The sequence below is a fragment of the Myzus persicae genome, unplaced genomic scaffold (assembly GCF_001856785.1).
Source record: "Myzus persicae strain clone G006 unplaced genomic scaffold, MPER_G0061.0, whole genome shotgun sequence".
Lineage (NCBI taxonomy): Eukaryota > Metazoa > Arthropoda > Insecta > Hemiptera > Aphididae > Myzus > Myzus persicae.
The window spans coordinates 252,059-277,504 of record NW_019102885.1 but is presented as its reverse complement, the minus strand read 5'-3'; the positions used below and the strand labels follow the sequence as shown (position 1 = coordinate 277,504).

Genomic DNA, 25,446 nt, shown 5'->3' with positions numbered 1-25,446 from the left:
ACTCAATAAAAATAAACAATATTTTTATTATGACACAAGCCATAACTCATAACACTTAAAAATGAAAACTATCATGAAAAACCTTACAAATTATAGAAAACACAACAATATTGCAGATAAAACAAGTACCTCTAAATAATAATAGTAAAAAAAAAATTAAATTAAATACACTTGAGAACTAGACATACTTTGTTGGTATAACCTTGCAATGGACGATAACTTATATAACGCCTATGAATGTCCATGTGTCACACCGAAAAACGTCATCGAACTTGTAAAAAGAAGTCTTCACGGTGCTTACACACCGCCGCCGCCGCCGGATTCAAGCGTCACCGGTCAAAAGTATCCACCCTTTTCGAAGTAACCACCACCGCCAGCATCTGCGTGCCCGTACTTCTCACCCTCCTTGACACCACCCTTCTTGGCGTATTCAGACTGTTGGCCGTGGTGAGCCTGCTCACCGGCCTCGGACTTGTGGCCCTTGGCCTGTTCGTACTTCTTGCCGTGATCGCTCTCCGCTTTCTTCGTACCGTGGCTTTCGTGATAGCCGGTATCAGAGTGACCCTTCTTCTCGTTTCCGCCCTTCTCCTTGGCGTGCTTCTCACTTTCATGCTTGTGTTCTTCGTGCTCTCCACCGTCGTGCGACTCGTCGTAGAACACTTCGTCCTTCTTGTACTCGTCCTTGTGGTGCACCTTGTGGAATCCGGACGTTTTCTTGCCCTTCTTGTGGCCGCCCTTTTTCACCACCGAGATTCCCTTTTCGCCGTGGTTTCCGTGGTATGCCTCACCAAAATGCTGTGCCTGGTCCACATGACCCTTCTTCTCGCCCGCCTTCTCGGCCACCTGCGAGTGCTTCTCATCGCTGCCGTAATCTTCTTTCTCACCTTTGTCGTAGGCTTCCTCCTTCTTGAAAGCCTTTTCCGCCTTTTCACCCTCCTCTGACTTGTGGCCCTCCAAGAACTTCTGGCCCTGCTCCTTGTCGTAATGCTTCTCCTTGTCGTATTCACTGCCACCTCCGTAACCGCCACCGCCGTGGCCTATGTACCGGCTACCTTCGTCTTTCAGGTCACTGGATATCTTGCTTTCAGCCGGCCGCTCTTCGACGATTTCCTTAATGTTTCTGGGCGCCGGTTTCGGCTCTTTGGCGTTCCTGGGTGCCGATTTCGATTCCTCCAATGACTCCTCGTCCACGTCCTCGGTTTGTGGCTTCTTAGGCTTATATTTCTTTCGGTTAGCAGGCGTCAAGTCCGTCCGACGGTGATCGGGCACCAGTATCGAGTCCAAGTCTTCGTCCCGGTCCTCGGCATCAGTCGCAGGTGGTTTCGTCTGCCGCCGTTCTTCGGGGAACCTGAATGGTTTTGGTCCCGGTACTTCTCCAGCATGAAGTCCGCCCCTAGTTGACGGGTGCTTATTATACGCCCGGTACTCGGAGTGTTCTGGTTCTGAATCCCGGTGCGCATTCCTTGATCTATACGAGTTATACTCTCTGCGGGGTACCTTTGACGTTTCCACTACACTGTACGAGCTACTCACTCCAGACGTGTCACCAACCGGAAGTATTTCCACGTTGGAACCCAGGCCCAGGTACGAGTTCTGCAGCTGTCGCTTTTGACGGGCCACCACCGACACGGATGTGACGGCGAGGAGCGGCCACACGGCGACGATCATCGCGGCACACCGTAGAGCCAACATTGCAATGATCGCTAAGCGCGCTGACCAATGTAGCGTCTGTCAAATTGTGCGCGAAACGAGTGAATGCAAACGATCGACAACGACGACGATGATGATGATGATGAAAACGACGACTGAATTGTGATCGATAACAGCTGATAAACGTTTTCGAACGATTATTCCGATATTAACTGTCCCGAACGGTGTTGAACGTGTACTGACGATGCGTGTCAGATTTTCTACTTATAAGTTTACCGGACGTCCCCCTGCAGCGAGCGACGACGGTCGTTGATTCGAGACGAATCGGTTGCGAAATCCGTCGGAAAAATTCCCGACGAGAAATCATCCATAAGTCGTGACAAGGACGAACGTTTAGGTTTTTCTCCGTACCAACCGCCGCCACCGACTGCACCGCGTTTTCCAGGGTCGTGCGTATGAGGTTACCCGCGTGTAATATATCTGCAGCAGTGCACGCACATAACGATACTCAATAATAATGTATCGTTTATACGGCCGTTTTCCTTCTCTGGGGAAAGCGAACAGTATAGCTACACCGAGATCTTCAAGGGTAAGCTCGTGTCCGCCGATGCATTGCACGAGCCTTGGACCATCCGATGGACCGTATAATAGTTAATAACATATTATAATCAATCTTCACCCACTCGTTTCATCGGCCATCGTAGCATAATATAATTGTTATCATGACACACGGCCTACTAATTTAAACCGTAAGGCAAAACGAAAGTCATGTTTTTTTAAATCAAAATTCCAATAAGACCGTACTAGTATTCTTTATTTTAATTTATTTACAACGATAGTGAGAAGAAGTATATTATATTATAACATAATGTATTTTAACATAAAGAAGAATTGAAATAACATATTAGAATAATATCACAATGATAACGATCTGGTAGGTACGAAGCTCTCATTTATTAATATGCATCGCATATGCATCATTCTTGATATGGATGTTTTTGTGGAAAAGCTAGACTGACTTGCTGATATTATGTAAAATGTGCTCTGAAATCTAGTATTGATAGAAACATGGAGTTCTAAGCCGCCCAAGAAACGAGGCTCGTTAATTTCATAATATTGTATGATTATCCAAGTGTAAACGATAGCTAAGGGTCCGGCGTCTAGATGATAGCGAATTGAGACCAAGCACCTAATTTACAGGTTGATAACCGTGGGCTGATGAACTATATATTATATTGTATGCATTTCGGCCCCACTCATGAGACTGCATATAATTATCACTTGATCGTATACAATAATTGTATAGCGAGATGGAATCTGTTTTAAACATACCTAGGTACCTAATAATATTGTTATGTTTAACTCTTTTTTAATTGTATCACTTCGTCGCGCTTTATGGCGTGGCGACTCGCGTACGCACCGATAACGATGGTTTGTGTTTATAAATTAATATTTTCCGGTCGACGGCATTTTTTCGACGACCACTCGTAACGAAACTGATTGCATCGCGGAGTTCGATCGCTTGCACGTGCAAGTAGTAGTTGTATAGATAACAAAAACATACTTAATTTTTTGTTTTTTTTTTTGTTTATTATACGTCCCATATGGTCTTGACGTTTAATCGAGAGGTATTTGCATAATGATAGGCCACCGCGCGACATACGCTTGAAAATAAATAGACTGCAACACGCGGCTCGTACATCACAGACGAATTACTGCTGTTATTAATGCACATGTAGGTGTACCTACGTATAACATACACGCGCGTGTCGGACACCCGGTGTACAATAATAATATCGTGTTATGATAAATGCACACACGCGCCGCGGCGATCCGAAAAAAATTAAATAAAGTCGAAACTTAACCCTTTTGGCCGCCTCCGTTTAATAATACCACCATCTCGCGTCCGTCCGCGTCACCTGACAGCATAATTGCCCGTGAAGCAATTTGCCGTGGAAAATTCAATCGTGTTCAGCAGAGTATTAAGCGGCGGGCAAGTGGACGGGGAGTGTAATATTGTCATAAGTGTGTTTTAGAAAAATAAAATAATATATACCGTCGTGTGCATCGCGTTCTGTCGGGTAATGTTAATAAATTATCGTATTGTTATTAATTATTATAATACAATATTATCAAATGTCAGTAGAGCATGACCTCGAAATGTTGCCGCTCTGACGATGACACATCACTGGCACATACTCGTGGTCATCGCCGAAATGTAAGTCCACGTCCTTAAAATATTATGTATATTATTTTATTTTTGAAGTGCATGATGTCCGCGCGTGTCCGGGGCTGTGTTTAATCGTCGTTGTTATGATAAAACAATCGATTGCGCACTTGCACATAACGGAAAGTAGATCGTAGGTAGGTATCTTTATATTATACAACAATTATAATATAATCATATGGTCTCGTAGTTCCGAGAGAAAAGAAAAAATGATTAACGATCGCCGTACCATTGTAATATTGTTAAGTTGCTATGTATGTCGTACAATGTGATTTTGCATCTAAAAATGATAAGTTTATTCGATTTTATAAATCCAATTGTCCGCGAATAAAAAATAAAACTAATTAATCGTATATTATAAAGCCAAAATGTATAATAGGTATGTCTGAGTAAAATACGTCTTGTTGTTCAGACTTCATTGACTAATAATTGGCTTTTGAGTGTTAGCAGCCAGTCATTATTTCACGACTAATAAATTGCGCGTAACCGCTTTGGTGACTTTGGTACGTTACACTCTTCGGTGACATTTGAATGCAACGAGTGTCCTGTCCACGCGCTTGTCGGCATCTGTATAATGTGCTGCCAGGACTACGCAGTTTTCCTGCGATATCGACTTGCGTGCGTGTGTGGACGCAGAGCGTAATGCCTGTGTCATTACGACAGCCAAAACGGTACTAATTAATGCGACTTACACACCGCCCCCCCCCCCCGAATGGAGCAGCTGCCAGACGTCGTATGCATTGTAATAACATCATTCGGACGAACGGCATAATAATAACAATGTCAACAGTATAGTATAATGTCAATGTAAACGATGATATTATGGTGAACGGTTTGGATTTCGGTGTCCACTGCGGCTGCTCCTCGCGACATCGCACTACGTCGGCGGAGACGCATCGGAAATCAGTCTCCGGGGAGGTGAGGGGGATCTCTCGGGGACCCGCGCACGTTCGAGGGGACGATTTGATTATCATCGCGAACGCAGTCGACCGGGTGGTGCGTTGCTCGCACGACGTTATGATCGTACACACACACAATATGACAAAATATATTACAAATCGTCAGCGCCGGCCAGTGGCCGCAGTATCAATAAAACAGTGTGCGCTGTGTGGTGCGGTTTGCGTGTGTGCTGGAGCGACTCGTGTAATTGATGTTTTTCGGACGGCAGACGAGTGCAAGTGTGCGTGTCTGTGCGTGCGATATTGCATGTGCATATTATAACAATATTATAATGACGGTGTACGTCCGACGCGAGCGCACGCGGTGAATATAATTAGCCGCCGAATATTATAATATTATTAATAACAATGTGTGTATACTCGTGTACGTCAGATGTTTTCCACGTGGGGGGGGGGGGGTAGGGTTTGCGTGCGGTCCGCGATGACCGCCGGGGAGGAACAGCGCGACACGCCGGTCGGGGCTGACCGCCGCGGGGTCCGAGCTCACCCCCCCCCCCCGGAAGGGTTATAGAGGTGAATCCTGCGGCCGAAGAGTTGTTTTCCTACGCGCGTTACACTGCACGCTTTTTGTGTATGTATTCTATTAAAACCATCGGTGTTTTTACAATATACGCGCGTAGCGTATATTATTATAATATGTGTTTCGGTGGTCGGTTTTGTTTGCACAGCGACGCCACATGCACCGCGTATTATACATATTTTATAATATTATTATTATTTTAGTCGTGAAACAATAAACTGTGGTGAGTACGATATAAGAACGCTTAACGCGACGACGACGGCGGCGGCGGCGGCGTATAAAAACTTCCGGCCGCCGGATATCACGATATAATATTAATTATGATGAACTCGTGTGGGTGTGTGATTTTCGAGGTCCGAAATGTGAAGTGTGTACTTACGCGATAGACCGCTGCAAGTGTACGGGTAACACGCCTTTTCAGCAATATACGTCATAATCGTCGGTTAAAATTTGTATTTACGAACGACGGGAAGATAATATACTCACTCCTCTAGTGCTCTGCACAGTCAAATTGGAGGAACGTGCTCGTAGAAACATCAATATTAATCAAGTCATTTTCACACATTTAAATTTTTTACTTGAAAAGACTCTCGGCGACATGGACGTGCAATGTACAAGGGTTTTCTTTATGAGTCTTCATTTAAAATTCTAATTACACGTTCTTAATATTATACATAATACATTGAGTCCTATCCTCTTAGAGGCTTTCCGGTTTTTGCAGATTGAAGTTTGGTATGATGTATTTGATGATGTTGGTCGCTGACTGCAGATGATGATTGTTGTGTAGCATTTCAGCTATTGATTCTGAGAGATTGGAACTTGTTCTGGTGTCGTGATATATATAGGGGGGGGGAGAGGGCCGGTACTTTAATGTGATCAATTATTAAGTATTTTTAAAATTACTTCAAATTTTCTTGGTATCTCGATAGGGAACGCACAATTGTCGATGTTGTGTTCAATTTTATTCAATTTAGTAGAGTAGAATATGACCATTTCTGATACCATCTTAGTTAAATTTTATATTTTATTACAATAGATTTTGGTTCCCGTGATATTTAACAAAAGCTGGCAGTTTTATAAATATTATTATATTTTATTGAATTTATAAACTTAAAAATTACTTTCAATAATCAGTTATGATTATGTTAAACAATCTGAATTGTCATTAGAAATTTGAAAATATACTATAAAAAAAATATTAATTTACCACTGCGGTTATATGAGCTAATATTATTAAAACCAATTAGGTATAAACCAATTATCAAATCGAGGTTCTAGTCTAGACAATCAGATCACTTATTTGCTTCATAACTTAGTGTGTATCCGTTTAAAATTCGAAAGATGCATGGTGTATTATTATCTTATTGTCTCAACGACTTTATAATCATATTATGGTACATTGTGAATGCATTTTACTATTTACACGTATAAACTGGAGTAAAATTATTTTATACTTTTAAACTTGTATGCGTTTTCCATCTGCAGGGTTATAAATGTCTGAACTGGAAGGACCTTTTAATATCCATTTAAAGATTTAACCGAATATGTCGGACTAAAGAAAGTTTATCATTTCACGTTTTTCATGGTACCGAAACGAAACACGACGACGATGTTCTTATTTCTCATACCATAACAACGTATGTGTCGACCGTTCTATGACGTTAATATGGTACGTTGGGTTATACTGTATTGTTCACTCGCGGTCAGCCGTGGTCATAATAGATTATCGACTACAAGGAGACTTTAATATTATACACTCAAACAGTAGCTAAACGTTCGATCGGAGGTCTAACAATTAATGGCGTATTATTAATAATGCATTGTATGATATTATTGAATGTGCGAATACCCGATGTAAGTCAAGTAAGACGTAGTTTTTGTACGATCATAGGTACACATAATAATATTATAGACTCACATTCTATTATTATTATTATTATTATTATTATTATTATCATAATAATTATTGTTATTGTACTCGTGCGCGAAAATGTCCTTAGACAGGCGGCGGCCCCGCCAGCGATGCATATGAAAACGAGCATGACACTAATTAAAATAAAAAATAAACAAATAATAGTAATAATGAGAATGGAGAAAAAAAACGAGTAAAATACGCGTTAAATCGCCAAACGTTTGTCCTACATGGATAAAAGTCCGTAAAAATACGCGTTAACAATCGAGCGAAGGGCATATAGCGTCCAGCCCGGTTAATTAAACGCATTTACCTCCGACAAAATAATATATTATATTATAATAATTACTGGAGACCGCAACAGCTGCCGTACTCTCCGCGTATAGAACCTTCTAGAGAGAAATAACGATTATTATTATAATTATTATTATCGTATCAACACTGAGTACAATTTATTTGTCTACACTTATTTAGCTCTTTACTGATATTCAATGCTCGCACTGACACATTATTAATGATTATTCTTTATCGCAGTCAAAATCAAAATTTCATGTAAATCTACAATGTGTAAGTATATAACAACGGAGTGGGTGACATAAATGTGGTCAGCCACGACATTAATTACAAAAAAAATTCGTACTCAATAGTAACTTTATATTTTATAAACACGTTGTGACTGAAATCACACCCTTCACTTCACACGATACGTTTACAGGATAATCATTTTTCCTTCAAATTATGATCTATATTATATTGTGTTCAAGACGATAAATAAATGCACTTGAACGTTAGGCATTGGAACCAAAAACGTATCTACGTACGGCCGTGTTTGGCGGACACTTTTATTCGAGTAGGCAAGTCGGTCATGATGGAAATTGAAAAAACAAAATAGAAAACCCACTCGCCAGCAATCGGTGATCTTGACCGTGATTATTTCGACCGTAAAAACCGCGTGTATAACAACACTGTCCTGTGAATTATATAAAATGATAATATTAAACGTGTAACTTCGTGTCACCGAAATAACCTTGCGCAGGTCTTTATGGAAGAAATTAATCAAAATTAGTTGATATTTTTACCCGAATTTGAGTACGATTGCCGAAGAAATTATAAGACGCAACTATGACATGTACACTAATATTAGTAGTTTATGTAACTTTGTATTATAATAATTTATGGGTGACCCGCGAGATGATAAAATTACCACTCATCCGCGTCTGTAGTGAAGCGAGGCACATCGCACGATGCCGGTTTCAGAACGAAGGTGTCGTGCTTAGGAATTGAACCGTGGTACCTTCCCGCCTGCTTCCGGATGTCGGGAAAAAAATTCGGCCACCAAGAGTGTCCGGTATTCAGAGGTTTTATAAATCTAGAAAATACGACATGATAACCTGCTACGGTGCTTTGGGACTATATATAGGTGTACAACACTCACGCTCGCGTGTATCTGTTATAACGACCTTACAGCTTAGTCTGTTGGTGTACCGATCGCTGGCGCGGGTTCCTAAGTCCCCGACGTGGTAATGTTCGACTGCAGAGTGCGCGAGGGGGGGGGAGGTGTAAAGAAAACCACGAGCGCACACGACAACCGCCTCTCCTCCCCCCCCCCCCCCCCCCCCCGAGAGAGCTGCCAATGACCCCGAGTAGATTTGTTTGCGTTCCGTCTCTGTCTCCGCGGCGGCTGCTGCAAACCGGTTTTCCCGTGACCCAACGACGGCGACGACGACGACTACGGCCCGCGCCCGTTACGTTTCCCCCGAGAGAGGGAAAACTCGTCTCTGAAGACGTAGTACTATGTTACGATTATATACTATAGTATAATATATACGTACTTACTACTACTACTACTACTACTACTACTACTACTACTACTACTACTACTACTACTACTACCACAATACTACTACCACAATTATACTACTACTACTACGACTACTACGAGTTCTACTATACTATTTTACTATTTATATACGCTATGCCGAAGAAAAAAAAATTATTATTAAACTACCGCGACACACCGGTTACTGCGGTTTGAACCACATCGCGCATAATATATACCTATACATTATACTATACGTAGGTATTACATATTGTTACCGTGTGCGTGTATAAGTCTCAGCCCGCAGAGTGGTAACATATCGTGTGTGCCTACCTATACCTCTAAGCCAAATACGTATACATAATATTATATTATGTATACCGGTTTGAGCAGACGGTCGCCGTTTCGCGAGTACACATAATATTATTATTACGATGATTTTATTAATATTATTTATTATGATTGTTGTTGTTGTTGTTGTTTTTTGTTGCCGCCGTGGCGGCATGTCCGTCTGGACGACCCGAAATGTGTGGCACACGTTTTGCCGCCAAAAAAAGAAACATGATACAATATGAATTTAATGATTTAAAAAATAATTAATTTATTATACTATTATTATCATATCATTGTAATATTATGACACTGAGAACAAAGAGATCAGTCTTACATGTTTTTCATTGGCGATTAAATCTATTTATTTTTTTCTTCAAAGTAGTAAACAGTGCTAATGAAATATTTTTCTCATAAATATCGAAGATCGGACTAAAAGGTTTTTCATGTACAAGTGCTTAAATTTTAGATACAGATAGAGAAGAGTATATAGTAAAATATTTCTAGACTATAATTATGGTGATAATAATATATATAAAATCTTTCAGTCTCATTTCAAGTTTCTCATAAGACTTTCAATCATAAATAATTAAACGCTTTTAGTTCTAAAGTATTCTAAATAAAAAATATGAGCTTACAAATATAAAAAAAAATTCAATAACTTCTGTGACAACGAACAGTTAAAAAATAAAAATAAAATATAAAATGATACATCAAATAATGTGTGATAGATATAATATTACTTAGTTAGTGTTTGTTCTGTCGATGTAAATATTATTATTAGGTTAAATAATGGTAGTACCATTATGGTTTATACAGTAGGTATTATAATATATGGTTTGGGCATTGGACAAAAAATACATTCGTAACAGTATTATATAAAAAATATTTAACTACTGGAAAATCTAAATCCATTGCGGAAATGTACTGTTAGTGACAAAAAGTCGAGATTTGCATTTTGAATTAACGCAAAAGTTGTTTAATACGAATACTTCGATAATAATCAGAAAAACCTGAATAGTTAACAAAATGAGAACTGTTGTCATTATAATATTAAACTTTTAAACATTTTAATGGACCACCGTTTTACTAAAATAATTATTTGATAATTAAAAATGTAAACTTTTTGTTAAGAGCAAAATAATTAAAGAAAAGAGCATTTCATTAATAACGGGAAATTCATTTGGCGAGGGTGTTTAGGCGCATTATCGTTTATTGTAAATTCTTTGATTAAAATATTGTTTTTGTTAAGACGTCAAGTAGTACAGACAGTAAATGAAACATTATTCGCTACGAAATATACTAACCATATCAAAATGGCTAAAACATTATGTAAAAAATAATATTTAGGTGTATAAAAATTAAATGAAGGTGTGTTGTACAACATAAAACTATAAAACTGTAAATAATAAATTATTATGGTAATCAGATATACCAACAGATCTCAATATGGTAAAATACATATAAGTGCCTAAATTTTATTTTATGCGTTATCAAGGAAAACAAAGGGAATATACAAACTTGAACTTTGTTAATACCCCCAAAAAAAAGTTCGACCCTAATATATTAAACTGAGCACACTTCGCATGTACACGGTGTATTTTACTTTGCCGAATTACCGTAGCCCGTAGGTTTATGTTTTTGTCTTTTTCGAGAACTTTTCTTGATATATTACAACACGCTGCAGAATGAAACATTGATATTATCTGGAAGAAAACTGTCAACTGATAATTAGTACAGTCGAACAATAAGTATTTAAGGATTTAATATATATTACACATCAACGCGGTAAACTGATTTCTGTACCTGTCACGTTTTGCTACAATACAAATTTGAATACACTGACATCACCTTCATCTTTAAAAAACAAGATAAGAACATCGACCTCGTAATCTCAAAACTCATTTATCAAAAAGTGTTTTATAATAATATTATTTAATACAATAATATACATAACAATCAAATCTTGTAGGTAATAATCCCTGAATATTTTTCACTGTGACATTTCTGTACAATAGCAGATAACACAATATACTATAACAATATTATCGCGATCTGGTGTTTTATGCCCCAGCATAAATGACTATAATACGACTATGGAGGTGATAAATTATAACATTCGTTTTTAGTTTGTTGGACCGTTCAAAAAAAAAAAAAAGTAAAAAACACTAGAAAGTGTATTATTGCGCCGGCGATAAAGATCAAAATTAAGAAAAAAGTCTTTGTTTTTATCGATGATAACCATGGTATAAAACCATGTTGATACTATACTATACTATGATTATTATAATCGTAACGATAATATAAATATAATAATAAACCGATGTATTAAATAATGTGTAAAATGTAAATACACGGCGTATATATTATTATTGTACAATCGTTTGTTTGTCTATTTTCGATGTTCCCCGGGCGAGTCCATTGAACTCTTCCGGGCAAGCCTCGACCAGAGCTGGCAGAACGAAAGAGAGAAATAGAGAGAAAGAGAGAGGGAGAGAGAGAGAAAGCAGTGAACTGACTACGGCGACGGCGATTAATATAGGAGACGAATCCACGTCTTTTTCTTCGCAATAATGGGCGACAGACACTGCTGCAGGTCGCCAACGAGGAGCACTCTGCTACCACTATTACCACTACCACAGTCATAAACGTCGTCGTCGTCGGGGTCTATATGCCGTGCTTTCCGTGTTGTGATCGGATAATGGGCTGGAAAAAGCAAACATTAACATAGAGCGAACGACGACGACGACTATCGAGTGAGCCGGGATCGCATTCGACGATCGGCGGTACGTGGTGGTGGGGGAGGTGGAGTAACGCACAATAGGAGAAGCCGTCTTATTTATGTACACACACACTCACTCGCGTCGGTTGAAGCCTTAATAGTTGCAACCGTGATGATGGTGTACAGGCTGCGGAGTCCTGGGCCCGCGGAGATCGGTGAGCGAGCCGAGGAGGAACAGAGTTTATTATACACACACACACACACACACACGCACACGCACTTATATATATATATATTATATATTATTATACTCCGCAGTGGTGTGTACAAGTCTCCGCAGGTCTGAGAGCGGCGGCAAGGAGCGGGTAGGCCGTGTGCGCGTGTGTGCGCGCGCGCGTCCGAGTCTAGGGCGTCGGTGTGGCGGAGAGTGGAGGTCTTTGTTGGGCGCAGGTGTACAGATGCGGTTTCGCTAGGCCGAGTATAAGTCCTCCTTTTGAGTTTTTACCTACACACACACACACACACACACACACACACACACACACACACACATACGTATATATATGGGTACGCGGTCGCAGAGTTCGTTGCGCGGAGGGGTGGTGAAGGGTTTTCTCTCTGGAAAACCAGTTTTTATGGGTTGACTACCAAGTTACGTGATTTGTAAGACAACATCAGCTCTCCTCCTCCTCCTCCTCCTCCTCCGAGTGTGTAGACGCGTACTATACGTATATAATGTATATAGGTGCGTGTAAGCGTGTGTGTGCTGTGTACCCGACGTGGTGTGTTCGTTTACCCCGCGCGATCGTTTCCAAACGCGACGCGTATACCAAACCACAGGGGGGAGCGCCCGCCTCGCCCCCTGTGCCCGTTATTAACGTATTATTATTATTATCGCATATACCTAAAGATGTTATATTATGATACATATATATAATATAATACCTATATAATATGATCGCCGTCGTCGTAGTCCTCCCGGCCCGTTGTCGTCGTCTCCGAGTCGTCGCCCCGTGGCCAATTAATTTGAATATTATACGTAATATATAATATACAATATATGTATATATACTGGGCACGAGGAATTTTTCATGCGTCCAGAGAAAATCAAAAATGATTAAATAAAAATACCATACACCGGATCGCATAATACAATAGAATATGATCCGTAGGTGCTCGTATTATAATTATAATATAATAATATAATACTTCATACGCACGACAGTTGGGTTATTATACGCTTCACATTTTGTGCACGACACCTTATTGATAAGAGTATATCAAATAATAAGAGTATTCAAATTGCATATTTTGTCGCGTTCTGCGGTATCCTTTCTTTGACCTTATGGACGAGCACGTCTCGTACGCGAAATAGAGATGGATGGAAGTGTTTCCCACTATCTCGAATACTTATAGCGACGTTATAGCCATGTCTTCTCAGGATGAGAAGCTTTCGAAAATTTTGGTATTTTATAATATATTATAAAATGGATGCAATTTGAGCCCATAACACCAGTTTCAAAAACATATACAATAGATGGCCAAGATATATTTTGGACACGCTTTAATAACTGATTTTAAGTTGTTGTATCTACCTACGTATAGCAATAAGACTGCTGCAAGTTCATTAGGTAAATATTTAATCACCTCATTAGTTATGTAAAAACATAGTATTTTTCACCAGTCCTGACTCCAAATAAATATTAGACTAAATCTATAAGGACAGTTTCCAAACTTTTTGAACTCCTTGTACTTCATACCTACGTTATGATCAAAGTGTATGAGATCGACTTTCATTCCATGAAAAGTTAAATTACAACATATCACAATTCATTAAACACATTCATGAGTACACATCATTATATATGAATATAAACCGACAAAGGTGGGCTATATATTAGTTTAAAAAGTTATAAATATGCACCTATAATAGACTTGAATTTATTTTTGGTGAATTGTTATCTTTTTAATTAGCCGCAAAAATTGAAGTTAATGCGATAATGCGATGTATAGTGTATACTCAATCTAGTTATTAAGTTGATTAGAACATTGAGTCACTAGTTACGAAGTTTAAAAGTTGTAAAAGTTTTTAACAAGTTAATGTCCTGCACCTTTTTGTATAGAATTAAACGCTCAATAAAGAAGATTAATAATGAGCACTTTAAAACGCTTTTAAAACGTTGATTTTAGAGAGCAAAAGAGTTTTATTGTAGGGCGAGCAATAAAACTACTTCAATTAAAGATAGGATTGGGGGCTATTCATTTTTTTTTTTCGTAAATAATATACTAAACAGACACCTATATAATAACCGTAATAGTTACACATTAAATAATTAAATTATTACGATTCATAAACGTTTAGAGCCGTGGCATAATAAACTTTATATACGTCACAGAATCAGTTACTTATTCGATATTTTATTACGTAGCGTACTTATTTGGGTATACGCGTATTATACCACACACATCATATATTACAAAATCGGAAATGAATAGTTAGTCGTAAAAACTCTCGTGCTTGATACAATATTATGTAACAAAACTATAATAATACGTCCTACCTATTTATAAATCTTGAAATACCATTTGTTAATACCAAAAAAGCAGCAATGTCTTTCGTTCGATTAAGGTCTTTCTTAATGTAATTCCGAACGAATTACTCATTTGTTCAAGTTGTTTATGTTATAATTTACGTCAACTTCAAGTTATGTTATTCATATAAATCAAAAAAAAAATGGGTTTACAATAAATTTTAAACATCTAGTATAAAACATTTTTTTTTCTTTCTAAGTACCTGTATTATTATAACTTATAAGGTGTAACACTCATAAATGTCTTATCGTATTCAATGATTTTTAACTAAGCACTGTTTGGAAACATAAAATTATTGTTTTCTCAAGCGTTTTTCTCTTCTTTATTTTTAATAAAAATGAACACCTACTGTACCCATACTATTACTCTAAGACACGAGATTTATCTCAGCGTAGAGTAACTTCTAGTAATAATTCTATATTATACTATAATATTTTTTGTAACTTAAAATAAATAAACAAAGTAAATATAGTCGGTGCACAGGTGCACAACGTCTGTAACATAATAGTAATGAGGCCAATTCTGATAGAAAAACTTAATTTAAAATATCGGAAAAGAGAGAATGAAAACATGTTATGTGGCCAATTTTTTCAAAAATCATTTTATTGCATAAATGTGATTAACTTGCAATTGTGCATCTTTTCATGGGGTTTCTACATGCAATAATAATTGGTAAGATATACACAACGAAAAAATTGTATTTCATGAAAAATTAAGTGATAGTGATTATAAATGCTTTTTTCGGAGCTTTTTTCTATAGAACTTTTTTATTCTGATAAGTGTTTATCATGTGAGTATACTAAGGTTATAAAGTTGTGTTGTTTGATGTCGGAAAAGGTTTCATAAATAACATACACGACGTCGATGATACGTAAAATCTAAAACTTACAATAACATATTTCAATATTTTTGCAACGGTATGTAACTATATAGTCGGAAGAAAAAAAACAATGTTATCGATTTAAACTGTCGGCAGTTTCAATTTTTTTTTGAGTAAAAATAAGTTTAGGTTTAGGTTTATTAGTTAGTTGGAAAAATAAAATGGTTTAATGTATAAAAAACTTTTTTCTTCGTAGACATGCACTTCATCTTGGTTTTTTCTATTTTATTCAGTTTGTGGATGCCTCGTACCGTTGAATATTATAAATATTACTGTTTTTAATATTCAATTTTAATACTTAGAAAATACCCATACTGTATCTGAAAATAATTACACTTACTTATGCATCAAATCGTTGTGATGGGTTGTATTCATAAGACAAGCTGAAAAAAAGTTATTTACTCAAATAGTTTAATCAAAGCTAAAAACTACTGCCCTCCTGAACAATTTGGATAATGATGTGACGGAGAACCTTTTCATTCTCAGCCGGCGAAATAATAATACGCGAACACTTACGTACGATCGGTAACTTTAATATGTATATAATGTTATAATATACGTGTAATACTACTTGAAAGCATAATTTATTGGAACGAGAGATCGTAAGCGACAGAGGTGTAATTAAAACCTCTGTATATTATTATAATAAACAGATATGATCTATAACACATAATATTATGCGCATGTGTTCATAATAAAATAATAATATATTATCGACAAGTCGTAACATATACCTCGTAAATGAAAAGCCTTTTTATTTGTATAGAATAAAAACGTCGTGTAAAACGCTACACACCGGCTCGGAACACGAATTTTACACGATAAACCGAACTTTTTGTGTCGTCGATCAAACAAAATTTTTAACTAGTGTTTCGGAGAACCTGTTATGATCATATTTGTAGGTTAGGAACCTAATTCGGAGAGAGTTTTTCGTAGAGCATATTCAATATTATAATCTCAACCGGAGCTTCGGGAAATATAGCTCGAATAAAAATTGTTCTAACTGATTCAATATTTGCTATTACACAATCTTAATATTTTAATTTTTAATACACGATCTAAGTTAAATATTATACGAAATACTTACGAGAGTGCTATGGTCATCCGGATCGTTTCTTGTTGCAGTGTGTGGGTTGCTTTTTTCGCCCATAACTATTGAACTCAACACGACGACGTGTCTCTAATATATTATTATGTTAACATGATAATATTATGTACACGGATGACTATATAATAATATGTCTAGTACTAGGGACTAGTCTAAAAGTCTACCAATGCATTATTCCTTACTACCTAATTATGTTTATGTGGTCTGTCACACACCCGTGATCCGTTATTACAATATTAAAAGCAGTATTTAATCGTATTACTAAATATTTCATTTTTAATTTAATCGTTTGACGAACAGAATGTAGAACGTACGGATGCAATGAAATAGATACAATTGCGGACTTTGAGTGGTTACAAAGGCGTCAAAACCACGACGGCTGATTTTTCAGACAAAGATAATATTATGTCTAAGTCAGAATTATTGTCAACAACAAATCATAGTAACCTGCAATTCGTAAGATCAGAGCAAATTTAGAAATCGGAAAAAATGAATTTCACGGGGCGAAAATTGAGTTTCGAATATTGTGCAATGTTATACGATAACATTGCAGGTCACCAAGTAATGTCTGTGTAAAATGCCGCCGCGCGACGTAGGAGTGTATACCTATACCTGTTTGCTAAATAATAATAGTTTCTGATATAAAATTATCTCAATATAGTATCTCATATCGTGATGTTTTCGTCTCACTACAGTTTATGACGGATTTATTTTCGTTCGGTGTTGTAGCGCTCACAATATCACGACGTGTAATATTATATACAGCACGCGTATGCGCTTACGTCGTTTTGTTTTGGCGCCAAAACGTCCGTCGCAACTGGTCCTGGCTGCTGCAGCAACAGGTAATAGCTGGTCCATCGCTATAGTGGTTTGAAAGTAATATTATTTAATGTGCGTGGATTCACTCGTCTCCTCCACTACCGCTCTTCAACACACCGCCCGTGACGAGGCCTCGTCCGAGTGCTCGTTATATTATGTACGATCGTCAACCGGCGTGCTACGGGCGCACGGAAGCCGTACGATTTTTATTTTACGACTACTTACACGTATAAATATAACGACGTATTGTGGAGGTAAGTCTCTAAATTTCGGAGGAGACGTCGTCGTCGCCGAGCTCATCAAACCGCCGGTGCACTAACCCATTGCCTCGTCCGTAATACGGTCCGGCCAACGCGCCTTAATATATATTATATTATATTATTATAATATTATCTATATATATACACGGTGTACCTGTGTAATTTCCGTGACCCCTCCGGCTCCGTCCTGTCACGGAAATTGTTATTAATCTGTACTCCGGGGCACTGCTGCGACGAATAGACGGCGACGGCGAGACGAGACGGGGTACCCTCGCTACCGTTTTTTTCTCGATTCCTACAACTCAGACTGCATATTATTATTATTACTATTATTATTATTATAATTATTTTATGCGTTTGATTTGTTTTCATTATTATTATTTTTTACTAATACCGTCCGACTCGTTCAACACATCTCGTTAAAATCAAAATAGACGTCGCATGAACCGAGGCTGCATTATATACATTTTGTATTAATTATTTATTTATGGTTTTTTAATATCCCAAATGAGGTAATATAAGTACAGTTTTGAAGTGCGTTACGTTTTAGGACAGTATACAATTATATAATACACATGAAATACAAAAAAAAAGTTTACTACAAGTACAACAATTACAATTGAATTGATATTAATTAATACAAACAATAAATTACTTTAATAATTGAAGATGACCATGAAAAGAGAAACGAACATTTGGTAATTATATTAATGCATGAATATTAAGGCAATATAACTAGTAGGTACTCATAATTGTATTTATTTATATTTGTTGATCATTTGTGTGGCACGAAGAAAGGACGATTATTTCTTGAGCTAAATACTAGTAGATGTTTTAAAGTAAAATTTTTTTGAAAAATCTTCAGAATAGGATTATTTACCATTAATTAGCTCATATACAAAAGTTATATCACTGAAAGACTACGGCCGACCACGATATACAAATCCCCTTGCTATGATATCCTTAGCTATAATAATGCTATTTTCTAGCTGTGGAGTGAAAAATACAATAAGATCATTTAGATAGACTATTATTTTAAGTCGCAGAGATTCTGAGAGATAAAAGTCAAATCTCAAGTCTCATTCCGTCCATAATGTCTAGATAGAAGATTTTTCAGATCCATGCCATGTATACTATTATAATAAGAATTATTATAATCTCGCGCGGCTGAGAAACGCGAAATATCGAATAAAAAATAAATGTATTTTAATATTTACGTATAGGTACGGACTGCACAACAATAATATAATCTATTATATTGCTATAGAAATCGCTTATTATGACGTTCGAGGGATCAAAGAAAATAGCACATATGATAACCGATAGTCATAATACTGCAGATAAAATTTAATTTATAAGACTTATCCGTGCATTTAGGTCATAAAACCCGATATGTCACTACAACCGGTGTCGTTATAAACGATTTCTACTGTACATTGAAATAATATTATTGTAAAGTCACTGGAGTTTTCGTGTTATTTTTTTCCAATCATCTTTTGCCTAGAAATCCAACGAGCCGCCGACACAACCTTATTATTACGAACGTATCATACAATTTACTATACGTATTATATGCGTTCAAAACGATGGGAATCGTTTCACTTCTGGTGTTTACGCGGCAGTTTTGATTGATGGGACGCGCATGCGCGCACCGACTGAATAGATCCGTCGGAAGGGATCGAACCGATCTTCTGAAACGATTGTGTCTAAAGAAAACTGTGTACACTTTGGGTATAGGCATACATATTATGTATATATGGATCTATATGTATAATATATTGTGTGTTAAGGTACGACGCGCGTGGGTGAATTCGTATTATATTCAAACGAACTGCAGGTCGTGCGTATACAATACCCTTTAAACTAATAATAAAATAATGATAAGTCGTACGTTATAAAAAAAAGTGTATAAAACGTATACTAAATTCGGAGGTTATGAGCAGGACCGCGAGAGAGATGCTATTATTGTAATCAAATTTTTTTTAATACTGCAGTAATAAAAGTGACATTTAACCGTATCGATATTATATGTGTGACCCGCGTGTTGGACGACGAATCACATTATTATTAATAATTATAATTACGTATTTTCCATTTTCCAACCATTCTCACGCCCACTTTTTTAACCGCGGTCCGCTATAGAAATCGCCGTATACCGGAATATAATACCAAATACACACATTTCGAACCGTTCACTTCAGCCACACTAGTTCTATCGTCTGTCTGACCTTTATCGCGTATCATATTGTAACATACGTATTATATGCGTATGTTATTATTATTATTATTATTATTATTATTATTATTTATTATATTATCATCGTCGACGGGTATACTATACATAGGCGCTCGTGATGATTACGTTAACACGTGCGCGTACACACGTAGGTATCCACATTACACGCACCCATATACTTATATACCTAATACACAGTTACGGGTATATACCTAGGTTTATTATAGTATATTTTAATGGATGTAGGAGTACCCGCCTGTAGTGTACCTGCAGCAGTGCGTGTGTTTGTATACAACAGTACCTATACCGTATATTATATGCGCTGGACGGTTAATTCGATGACGAGTATGTTTTTCAGACGATGCGCGTAATTGTACGCATATTATTCATCATCTCTGACCCGATGCAGTGCACAGGTGTGATACAATAATAATACTGCATATTATCATATAGAGTATGTGCACACAGATGTGCGCCTTATACCGCGGTTGGAAACTGCACACAGACGTCGCTATTCACCCTGTACCGCGGTCGTGAATCGTGATGTGCAGTGCTCGTACGATAAATTAATATTATATTATTATTATAGGCATCACATCGTTAATGTAAGCAGCGCAAGTTTATTTATCTAATATTATACGCTTTATTATCGACTGTTAAAAAAAAAAGTTCTGACGGGCCTCTTTTCATCGGCGTGCCAACGCGCGAGTCTCTCGTATAAACATGCTGGACACGGCGTATATAACGATATTGTATTATAAATATACGTGTATAGGTTTTACCGGACCGTCTTATTAGCGATCGCGGGCGTATATTAACGCTACGTACTATATTATTGTATATATTATAATATATATAGCAACGCTACGGTGTTATTATAATATATACTGTCCGTATTATATACCTGTATATTATATTATGTACCTATAGGCCTCGTCGAATCCGTTTCCGAATCACTGATCGCGACGACGATACACCGCGGCAGGGCGTTAAAATCTCCGTCGACCGTGCACGCCAGTCGCGTTATTATAATATTATTATTGTACGTCTGTAATACGAGCGTGTATAATATTGTTGTTACCCTCGTATTATATTATATTTATAATATCGGTCCTGATGGTCGTATATTATATTCGATCATCGATCATTGATATTGTACGATTATAAATTATAATACTCAAACGTAATCATCGACTGTAATACATGGATAAAAGTTTAAGCATAGGTAGTTATTATGTAATTTTATTTTCAAATAAGAACTGAACTAGTTCCATTGACTGTTAAGATAACTCAGCTTTTTTTAGATGATTTAAAAGTAATATATATATATCAAGTTCAAATAAAAAAAAAGTTTTTGAAATGTTTACAGGTCTTAATGGTCTTATAGCTATAGACCTTATAGGTAGGTTCATTAATATCTATAACTACCCACTGTGAATTATATGCACAAGGCTTTAAAATATAAATAAAAGTTTAACTCACTATACCTAATTGATGTTATGTTTCTTGTCAAAATAATAATATAGTCACAAGATATTCTTATTTATGTGATCCAAGTACTAATATTGAAAAAGTAGATTATCTTTTTTTTCATCTGAGTCGAGATGATGTATTTTTCGATATTGACTTCAAACTTAACGAATAAAATATACATTGTTTATTTGTTATTAATTTCTAAATTAACAATTTTGTGTTCACTCAACTTAATTTGAGTTGATTATTTCCCCATTAAATTGACAGTAGGTATTTGCGGATAGTCTTTTCCGGAACGTATCATAGTAGATTTCTATTTTGTCGAACGTCGATATCTTGAATTTTTCGTAATGGCAAATTCAATTGAAATCCCCTTGAAATAATATGACCATTCCAATATTACTCGATACCTCGAACTTCAGTCTGTGTCCCGTGAATTTCGACATAAGTATATAGTTAGTTTACTGTACTTAACTATATACGTATAATATATAAATATATTTGGAACGTTTCAATACCTGCTATCGGGTACATATATCTGTGGCGTGAACACGAAAAAGTAAAATGTGACAGCAGAAGAAACCCGAGGCTTACCAGGCGCACCCTTCCCCAGCAAAGACTGTCCCGAGCAAAAAAAAAACCACTTTCGGGCGAAGATCCTGTAGCGGGGCGTCAACGGCGAAGGGGTTAACTTGTACCTACCTATATATAACATTATAAATTACAGTAGTTGTATATAGTAGTGCAAGTGACAGTTTTGTTTTAAATTCGGAAACGAATTAAAAAAAAAAAATCCAATCAACCAACCAACGTTATTCAAATGAGTTTTTCTTATATTCGTGTTCGAGACATCTCTCGCGCGTCGTCGACACGTCTTGTAACGTATATTAAGTACAATATTATTAAATGAGTACATATATGGGTACTTTCGATTATGCATTATATATACCTCCCAAATTAATTATCCCGACATCGCGGGTTTTTCACCGACGACGTCGATGTTGTGTATATAGGGTGTACCCGCAGAAAAATATGGTATCAATTTAACATACGATATCAATATAATTATTATTATGTTGCCAAGAGGGAAACCGTCGAGGTCGTTTTATTTCTTTATTAAATTGTTTTTGTTTTTTTTTTTGCTTCACTCGTTTCTCTCCTCCGAATCTCTAGAACAATAATAATATTAGACCGTACCCATACGAGTACAATAAATACAAATATGTATATATATATAATAACGATATTATATATATTAACCGTTCGTTGCAATGGGGTAATAATTTATTTTATGAATTTAAAACGGAGCGCGGCCCGTCTCGAACCGGTCCGACCAGTTTGCCTGGCAGTCCGTACCTATAGTGTGGTATCGTGTCTCGTGCAGCGCGTACGAAGGCAGGCGAAGAACAGCCATCAGGTATAATGCGTACAGGTAAGTACTGGGTAGGCATACTGTGCGAGTGTGTGAGTATGTTTGTGCGCGTGTGTGCACCCGAGACGACGCGTACGTACTCTCAATTTACCCGGACGAGAGGTTCTGTTACATATTATTATAATGTGCAGTGTATTATATTATATTGTACGATGATGAATATCGAAATACGCGTGTGCGACGGTTATATTTATAATATACAACGACAAACCGCAAGACCATCACAAATCGGTCCAAGTCACCACCAACGTAATGATAATACATACGCTTTGCGCGGTGCATGGTTATAATATAGGTGCAATTATATTTTGTTATTACCTGCAGGGTCCGGATTTAAGCGCCATAAATGTAAAATCTTTGGAAGAAAAGCATTCTTCGTTTATGGCTGGCAAAAATGAAACAAAAGGGCCGATTATAAATGTGTTAACGTAAATTAGATATTTTACAACTAGTCATGTAGATAACAGCTGGTCATAAAATATAATATATTATAACGAACGATGAATAATTAATAAATAGTTGTAAAAGGTAGTAATTACGACTATCACAGGGCATGAATTTATAATTATAGTCTCAGACCTTAGCGATAGTAAAAAATCATGAAAGTTGTGGATAATTTCTATCGAAAAAAAGAAACCCAAAAAACATTTTAAGGTTTTTTTAATATATTGAGCATCGTCAGTCATCACTCATCGCAGTCATCGCCCATCTACTACATAATATGATTCAATACTCTATATCAAATATAATATACATTGATGTATGTTAATGATTTGAAAATGGTCTGTAAACAGGTCGACACCTAAAATCTAAAATTACAAATTGTCTGCTGTTCACTCTCCGAACCAAAAATATTTTAATAGAATTTCCGAGTAAAGAAATTGTTCAAACATCTATAATGCACCTGATGATTAATGAACAACAAACCAATGGCATTTATTATCAATAATAATATTATAATTTTGTTCCATACCGGCTGGTACCCGTAACAGTATATACATTCTACAATATATACAATATAGATTGTGGAAGAATCGATTCCAAAAACTAAGTCGGTATAATATTATATCATTACCAATTGTCCCGTGAGCAGTATACTGCGTACAAATATTATGAAAATTAATTTCAATAAGGGATTATTTTCTACGCTCTTTAATCGTCCTCAGTTGTTGTGTTAGCAAATATTTTGCTTGTTAGATACGCAGGTGTTCATTAGAAGACGTTGGCCAATGGTGAGTTTTTTGTTCATTTAACGCGATTTAATTCTTAACGAAATAGGACATTTTATTGATGGAGCTATATCAAAATCTATGACGCACAGTTCGGAGCGCGGATTATTGAATACAGCTAGTGCAGTGTTTTTCGAAAAAAAAGACGTTGCAGACATCAAAAACAACATGTATGATTGTAACGATGTATCGGTAAATGTAGACTGGATTTTACCGGGGTATACGCTTTTCTATAACCCGACACATGGCCGACACGATACTTATATTCTCCGGCGCGAGCGAGCGTGTTTTCTTCTCTTCATAATAATAATAATATATTATAATACTTCTCTTCGATCACTGGCTCTCGGCGTACGCCCGGCTACCGGTTTGAATCGTTCCCCTGACCACGCGCGCGAGCCCGCGAACGATGGAAAAACGTGACTTTGTGTACACACTCGGCCGGGGCACCTACCCATATATTATGTACATGATGTATTGTGTGCATTATATATGTATACTCTCACAGGCGTACTTAAGATTATACATACGCATATAGGTATAGGTGTGCGTGTGCGCACAAAAGTGTACGTAATAATATTATCATGTTTTTCCAAACGATAGAATTAAACTCGATGGAAAAACGGAAACGAAAAGAGTAAAATATAAGAAGGAGTAAACAGTGTGTACCTATAGCTATATAGTGCTTTCATGCGATATTGTTTTCCAAAGAGCTGTAATGTACTGTACAGGGTGATTCGCCGACCCGATGATGCTCACCACCGTTTTATTAATAATGAATAGTTGTTATTTATGGCTATTAAAATCATGATTTTTCGAATTTTTTTAACGAACTAAGATACAGTTATATTCTTACATTTTGTATTTGTGTGGGGTGATCTGTGGTGATGAAAACTTATTCAACGTCTATTTGGAAAAACGTTCAGAAAAATTGTCCACTCTGCAATAATTTACAGTTGGAAAAGCGAGGGTCAGTCATTTCTCCACGAGGCACTCCTTCAGAATAGTACCTACAACAAATCTCAAGACTTTGAAAATGATGCATCTTAAAACTTACCTTTAAGTGTTTTTAAAAATGTCGTAAATCAGATTTTGAATGACTGCATTATTGACGAAGAAAACTTTGAGTTGGGGGGGTTGGCGAATCACCCTGTATATGACCCGTAAGCGTATTGTGAGTCTTATATCGCAGTACCTATATAATATCTAAGAATAACAGTCGTAACGAACGTCACGTCTGGTCCTCTGTTTTACGCTTTTGATAATAATATAATAATA

At 36.9% G+C, this 25,446-nt stretch overlaps 1 protein-coding gene across 1 annotated transcript; it reads right to left on the bottom strand.

The window, feature by feature from the left end:
• LOC111033346 (cyclic nucleotide-gated cation channel beta-1-like) lies at positions 1 to 1,887 on the bottom strand. Its single transcript, XM_022314035.1, has one exon. It carries the CDS (start codon positions 1,690 to 1,692, stop codon positions 337 to 339), a length of 1,356 nt encoding a protein of 451 aa, XP_022169727.1. The 5' UTR covers positions 1,693 to 1,887; the 3' UTR covers positions 1 to 336.
• Positions 1,888 to 25,446: the final 23,559 nt, after the last annotated feature.

What these genes read in the sequence shown, in the direction of transcription:
- LOC111033346 (XM_022314035.1), bottom strand. Translation starts at nt 1,692, where the DNA reads ATGTTGGCTCTACGGTGTGCCGCGATGATCGTCGCCGTGTGGCCGCTC.